Here is a 7,136-nt window from a genome sequence, read left to right as displayed (position 1 = left end):
CAAATATAAAATCCCTATACGAAAAAAAAAAAAAAAAAATTAGAACAACATGGACGGATTCTCTAATTCCAATTGTACAACGATTCTTTACAAATATTTAAATATCCCTCTTTATATAATACAAATACCTATATAAAAATTTTCATAATTTACTGCTTTTCCGTTTTCAAAGCGTGTAAAAAGTCGCGTTAAAAGAAACCAGTTTACAATCCTCCCCAACAGGCTACCTCATACATAAACACAAATATCACGCCACTCGTACAATTATCGATTAAGTGTCGATATCTTATAAACGAATCGATTTCAAAAAAGTATTCGCGTTGTTTCAATTGAACATCGCTCTCGCAAATGTCCACCAATATCGATATCGATATTAGATCCACGCGCGATGGTCTCAATGATCTCGAAACGGAAAATAATTTCCAAGGGATTTCGGTTGAATCGAAGTGAATGCTCAATCGGTGCATTCGGATGCGAAACTCTCGAGGTCCACGTAATGTCCGTTCATATTGTCCTCGAGAAGCTGGGCCAGATCCCTTCTCAGCGTCTGGAATTCCGGCCTCCTGTCTGGATCGGCGTGCCAACACCGGGATATCACTCTGAACAGCTCGCTTCGACAGTGCGAAGGCCTCTCCAGTCGATAACCGTTCTGCACGTTCCGCATCACTTCCCGTGCCGTCATGTCCGGGTACGGTGTCGAACCTGTAAACGAAGAATTTGTTCCTATATCAGCGACGAGGCCGATAACGAAATCAATTTGAAATTGAGAATATCGTAGCCAAAGAGATTCTATACTCTTTCGAACTGATATTGACATTCGAAAGAAGAATTAGAATTGTAGAAATATGAAGATGTCAGATTCTTTCTTTCTTTTTTTTTAAAGAAGATTGAAAGTCACGAGTAGAAACTTAACGATCATAAATCTAGTGTCTAAAAGGTTCTAGAAGTTGAAAGTTGCGAGGAAAGAAAGAAGAGAGAAAGAATTTTGAATATATAATTTTTTAAACAACATCTTCTTAATTCTTCTTAATAATAATAAAATAGAAATAAATTTCGATATTAGGAGAGAGATTAAAATAATCGATCACAAATCTACTTCTAAAAGTTGAAAGAAAGGATTCCTCTTGATAATAATAAAATAAGAATAATAAATTTCGATATTATTCGAGAGATTGAAATAATCGATCATTATATATATATATATATATATATATATGCATACCCAGGGTGACAATCTCCCACATCAAGATACCAAAGCTCCACACGTCCGTTTTGGTGGTGAAGAGCGAGTAGATCAACGACTCGGGCGCCATCCACCTTATCGGCAACGCGTTTCTGCCATGTCTCGTCTCGATCACCTCTCCATCCCCGTCCGCGAATCTGGACATACCGAAGTCAGCGATCTTGCACAGCTTGTTGTGGTCCACGAGCACGTTCCTCGCGGCGAGATCGCGGTGGATGATCTGCAAAATCGAATAAAAACACGCCGGCTCGATCAACATTCTTCTCCTCCGTACAAGCTAGTGACCGCAGGTGGATGTTCTGTTACGCAACCATCCAACCATACCGCATCACGCGCATAGTGTCGAGTAACAGGACGCGCGAAATCGAATCCTCCGAACTGGCCGAGATCGGCAAGAAAAATTCTTGATCCCTTTAAGCCTCGCTTATAAATAATTCTAATTTGAAGATCTATGTGAAAAGAAATTTTATCGAGGTATCAAGTAAGATGGAGATGCCAGAAACCCAATAAAACTATGCGTCACTTGGATTAATATTATTAAGATTAAATTTCTTAGATCTTCTTACATCTTCTTAATTAATTAGATGTTAATTTCTATCTTCGAAATTAATTTTTATTCGAAATGATAGTTTCGATTTAATATCGATCTAGGGAGACACGTTAATTATCATCATCCACTATCGATAATCGCAGGCAGACAATGTCTGAACGATTGGATTTTACGACACTCGGATTTCGCGTTGTTGGGCTTGTTGCTTCGTAATACAGCAGCAACGGCCACGTTATTGCATATTATTTATCGCAGCAGCTGATTTATCGCGTGTTCGTCGTGCTGTTATTCGCCGCGAAAGCTGGATTTGATTTATTTTACGAGCGTGGCCATGGCCGTCGTACGCTTCGATTCGAAATCGTTCGCCGCGTGAAATTTAATTGTGTCGTTTTGGATAAGAATCGAGATGATGTTCGAGCATTCGATCATTTGTTGTGATATCGTAAATGGGACGAAATTCTTTGCGAAACATGAAAAGGAACGGAAGTTGAGCAAACGAAGTTGAACGACTATACGACTTTACTTTCGCGGGGACAAAATCTTATTTACAGATCAATTTACAGTATCTTTTTAATCTCAGTTCGTGATAAAGCGATGATTCACGAATAAGAAACGCCAATTTCATTTCGTACGAAATTGAAAGCGTTTCTCGTTACTCTAATCATAATTAAAAAAATTCTTCCACGAAACGATTCGCGCTACCACCAACAATTCGTAATTCTCGAAAAGATTATTTTTATTTGATAATAGGAGAAATAATCAATTCGCCAACAGAGAGATCCAACGAATGGACCCGTTCAACCGTGGCCAATGCTAATGAACCTGCGGCTGCTCAATGTCAAGGAGGACTGGATGTACACGCGTCTCTGCTCTTACGTTCCTTTAATGACTTCATCTTCTAGATTTATAGCGCGAGCGCGAAAAACTCGGACGCGACTCCATTTGTCGTCGTATCTGTGCGTTTTTGCTACGAGCAACGTTTCACGTCGGATGAAAAATGTATTTTCGCGACCAGCCTCGTGTAACATAAAAGTATTTATCGTGTATCCTGGTGCTACCATGTCGTTGATATTTATAAACGTGACGAGCAAAGGTGTCGCTACTTGCGCGGGTGTTTGCTACTCGAACGTGTTCTTTGAACCGTGGAAATATTATTCATTATTGATAATATCTTGGATGATATAAGGAGTCGAAAATTGTAGCTGAGATGATAATAAATCCATTTTCGTTCTCTAATGGATCTCTCCTAATGGATTCGTTTCTTCGAACGATTGATGATGAACTGAATGATGGCGATGATGAGTCTATTTTCGTTTTGCAATTTTTTAGGAATTTAATTTTTGAAAAATTTTATGGTAGAGGTATGTGTGAGTATTCCTGAAGAATGTTCGTCAGAAGTTGACGTGTATGTATCGAAGAGTTAAATACATTATATTTATTATTGCAAAAATTCGAAAAGTGAAAGAAATAAAAATAGACGTTGAAATTCTGTTTTAAGTCGCAATATTTTTATATACGTGTCGCACTGATAAATAATCTGAAACTGCTTGGACATCTTTATTGCCCATGCACTGTTATCTTTATTATGCTTGTAGAAAGAAACATTGTTTTTCCAGTTACAACGCTTTGTTTCAAACAGCCAACTGTTCTCATATTTTTCTTTTCCTCCTTCGTCCAATATACAGCTTGCACGAATATAGTCGAAGGACGGTTTTATATAAAAATTACGATTTCCTCAAATATTTCGTAAATCCAAAAAATTGCACAACTGCAAATTATATTTCGCGTGGAAATACCCATATTCCATATTAATATTTAATATTTAAAGATAAATATTTTATCGAGGATAACACTCTCGTGTTTTAATTTAAACAATTTAAACGACACTCGTATAATTTAATGCATAAGCATGTTAAATCAATAAAGCTTCCACTGTTTCGTGGCTTTAAATCATTTCATCTCGTTCGTGCATCAGTTATAGCTTCCACATTCAATTAAGGATTTGCTATGTATATCGGCCTTCACAGGAATTTCTACGAACTCGTATATATAATCTTTGATTGAAATCGAAATCCCGACTATATGGTTGGTGTTAAGTCGTTCTTCCAACTACCAACACCGGATACTGATTTCAATCGAAACTTCCTTCGATGCCTCGGGCATTCCACACCGTATCGATTTGTGGATCGTAACCGGTCGATGATGATGTTTAAATATTTTCTCTGCCTCTTTCGTCTCGCCGATTCTAATTGTAATTAGATGATATTCAATAATTAATATCTTTTTTTGGCATTGTTTCATTTTTCTTTTTCTCTTCTTCTTCAGAACAATACGATTTTGAATTCTATTCTCGAAAACGAATGTTTTGTATGAAACGTATGCAAAAAATCTAGTAACGAATTATTTTTCGTGTTCCAAAAAATGTTTCGAAAGTAAATTTGATCGAACAATTATTAAATAAATATGTATACGTTCAAAATGGCGGTTATTAGAATGATTTATTTTTTATTAAAGAGATTCAATTACTGAATCATATATCCATAAAAAAAATAATTTGCATTTCGTGATTCACGAATGTTCTAACTATATGCTATGATTTGTTATTCTAATTTTCTTCGGCAAAGAAAATCTTGGAGAGGGTTATAAGGGATAGATGACACGACAGAAGCACGAACCAGTCGAGCGAATTATGGAAATGAAGTAGATACGGATCAGGTACTTAGCTAGCTTATATAAATTAGCATATATACATATCAAACGTTAAATAAACCAGTTTCTCAAGAATTTTCATACTATGCAAAAATCCCCTCTTTTAATCTCCACTATATTCTTATTTTCCATCGCTGCACCTTCGTATCGTATAAGATATTTTACAATCTTTCTTTTTTAATTTTCCAAATACTCGCTAATTTATTTATTTATATATAAAAAAGAAAGGAAAAAACCGCTTATTTCCATTGCAGGAAGCAATTGAAAAAATATTATCGAATCTTCGAATCGGAAGAATTTTATTCTCTTCCAAGGACAAGTGCATCGATTATGGTTTATTTTTCACGAATATCGAATTACCGGCGGTGTCAGTGTAATCGTTTTTCGAGGAACGCCACGCGAAAGCTAATCTCCTGAAGTTAACAAGCGACCAATAATTATTCATCGGAAGGAAAACGAAACGCCGCATTCCGATATGGAGAACACCAAGATTCTTTCTAAAGTAAAACGTGTTTAAACTTCACGAAACACTTCTCTTAACTTTCGATATCTTTTAAAGTGTATAATTTAAATCCTTATGTCCATTTTTTTTTACGCTTTTGGTCCTTGTTTTTTTAATAATATAATGAAAAATTATATATTCGAACACGTGTTTAGTAAGTATACAAGTATACGATAGACGAAAAAAATTTTACAGCTTCGACTTCGAAATATTATTTAAAGGAAAAGGATTCCATTCCAAGTGTCGTCGGATACATAAAAATATTTATTTTACGTTTCTGAAGCGAATCTGAAAGGGTTACAACCATAATATTTAAACGTGCTCGTGTCACTTGAATCGTCACATTATCATCCTCGAATTTTTCGCTTCGAAATATCGAAAATCGGCAATAAAAAATTCGACGATTATGGAAATTGCTTCATTCTCTATTCAGCATGCTTCAAACTCGTGTTCGTAGATATATTTTTAACCTAATTTGCATACCTAATCTCGAGATCATCTTTATTAGAAAATTAAGATGTCTGTAAAATTCTTTGACATTTTCACAAATTTTTATAGATACTTATATGAAAAAACTTTGTGTAAGATATAGAGAGAATTTTAAGGATTTTTTCTTTCTTTTTTTTTTTACACGAGGAAAAATGAACAATTTTATCACGTTTATGATAAAATTTTTAACACACGCGTAATTTTTGTTATCTATCTGTAATATCATGGATCCTTTACCCATTGACACAGATTCATCTGGCGAAATGAAAAGTCGGCCCCAATCTTCACGACGTTAAGATAATATTTGAAGCGCAAATACGAATGTTTGCCATTCCATCGCTTTTTCACTCTCGACCTTCAACTGTGACGTATAGGCAACCTCGAAGGACGAGGGATTTTTATCTTTTCACACTTAGGTGCCATTTACGAAACTTTCATTCGATCTCAAAGCGATTTTCAAAAGCGAAGTTTCGTGGGTTGGTCGATTTCGATATCGAGAAGAGATTTTGATTTACACCCTTTCCTTTCTACTTTTACGAGGTGCGTCCGTAATATTATTAAGGATCTTCTTAAATTTATTTTCTTATTCGAATTTGTACAATAAATGTCTTCTTTCTAAATAAAAAAATCTTCTGACGATAAATAACGTGATCGAATAACGTTTAATAGTTTTAATAGTTGAAATTTTACTCTTGGATTTCGAGCTCTATCTCTACGATGAGATATAAAATCGAAAAGAAATGAAAAAACGAGATCAACGTGGCATGAAGTAACAACATCGGGGGCAATATACTTCGATATAATGTTACAGTAAGTAGACTGTCGCTGTATCGTTTTGGTTCCGATGTTAAAACCCTTTGAACACGCGAGCATATAAGGTCATAATAAATTTTCGGCCCCGAGAAGGGGGTAAGCGTAATGGAAATACAAATAGGGGGAGGTAATAATTTAAACGCTGCCAGGTACTTTTAATATTTCACGGATATTGAAAATATGAACGGCTCGCGTTTATTAATACCATTAAAAATGAATAAACCAACGAAATTAACGAAAGAGAAGTGTACAACACACGTAGAAGCTAACATACGTCATCATTTTATGAAAAAAATTTTCATAAAAAAATTATCTACAAATAGCAAACTTATATAATTCCTTTTTCGTAGTTTCCCAGTTTTCCAATTCCAAATATCGAAATAAATACAAGAATCGTAATTTTTCAGGAACGAAATACAATCTAAATTTCTACACAACGATCTCCGAATTTGGTCCGCGTATTAAAAAAAAAAAAAAGGCGGAGCAAAAGTTATCAAAATCTCACCTTTTTCGACGCAAGATACTCCATCCCTCTCGCCACGCAGTACCCAAACACAGTGAGATCCCTGGATGTGAGCGCCGCGGAGTCCTCGCTGAAATTGTAGAAATCCTGCCTGGTGCGATGATCTCGAAGATAGGCCAGCAATTTCCCGTACATCACGTACTCGAGTATGAGATAATGAGGCTCTGCGAACAAAACCGTGCCCACGATTATCAAATTACACGGATCGCAAAATTAATTGGAACGATCTGGAAAGTTTCGCGATGATTGCACGATGCGTTTGATCGGCGTTAACTCGGCGAGTGAAGGGAGGGGGAGGGGATTAGAG

The 7,136-nt window shown here is 35.8% G+C and overlaps 1 protein-coding gene across 1 annotated transcript in view; it reads right to left on the bottom strand.

Annotated features, from left to right (window-relative positions):
• Positions 1 to 133: 133 nt before the first annotated feature.
• Positions 134 to 7,136, bottom strand: part of LOC102680117 (mitogen-activated protein kinase kinase kinase 1a-like) — a 175,217-nt gene continuing 168,214 nt past the window's right edge. Inside the window, exons 7-9 of the mRNA XM_031509837.1 lie at positions 6,812 to 6,993; positions 1,223 to 1,463; positions 134 to 702 (exon numbers count right to left, since the gene is read on the bottom strand). Coding sequence (XP_031365697.1) covers positions 455 to 702; positions 1,223 to 1,463; positions 6,812 to 6,993 — 671 coding nt within the window. The 3' untranslated portion in view covers positions 134 to 454. The remainder of the gene's footprint in view (positions 703 to 1,222; positions 1,464 to 6,811; positions 6,994 to 7,136) is intronic.

This window comes from Apis dorsata, unplaced genomic scaffold, assembly GCF_000469605.1.
Source record: "Apis dorsata unplaced genomic scaffold, Apis dorsata 1.3 scaffold_185, whole genome shotgun sequence".
Taxonomy (NCBI): Eukaryota; Metazoa; Arthropoda; class Insecta; order Hymenoptera; family Apidae; genus Apis; species Apis dorsata.
Note: the sequence above shows the minus strand (reverse complement) of the source record. Positions and strands in the feature narration are given on the sequence as shown.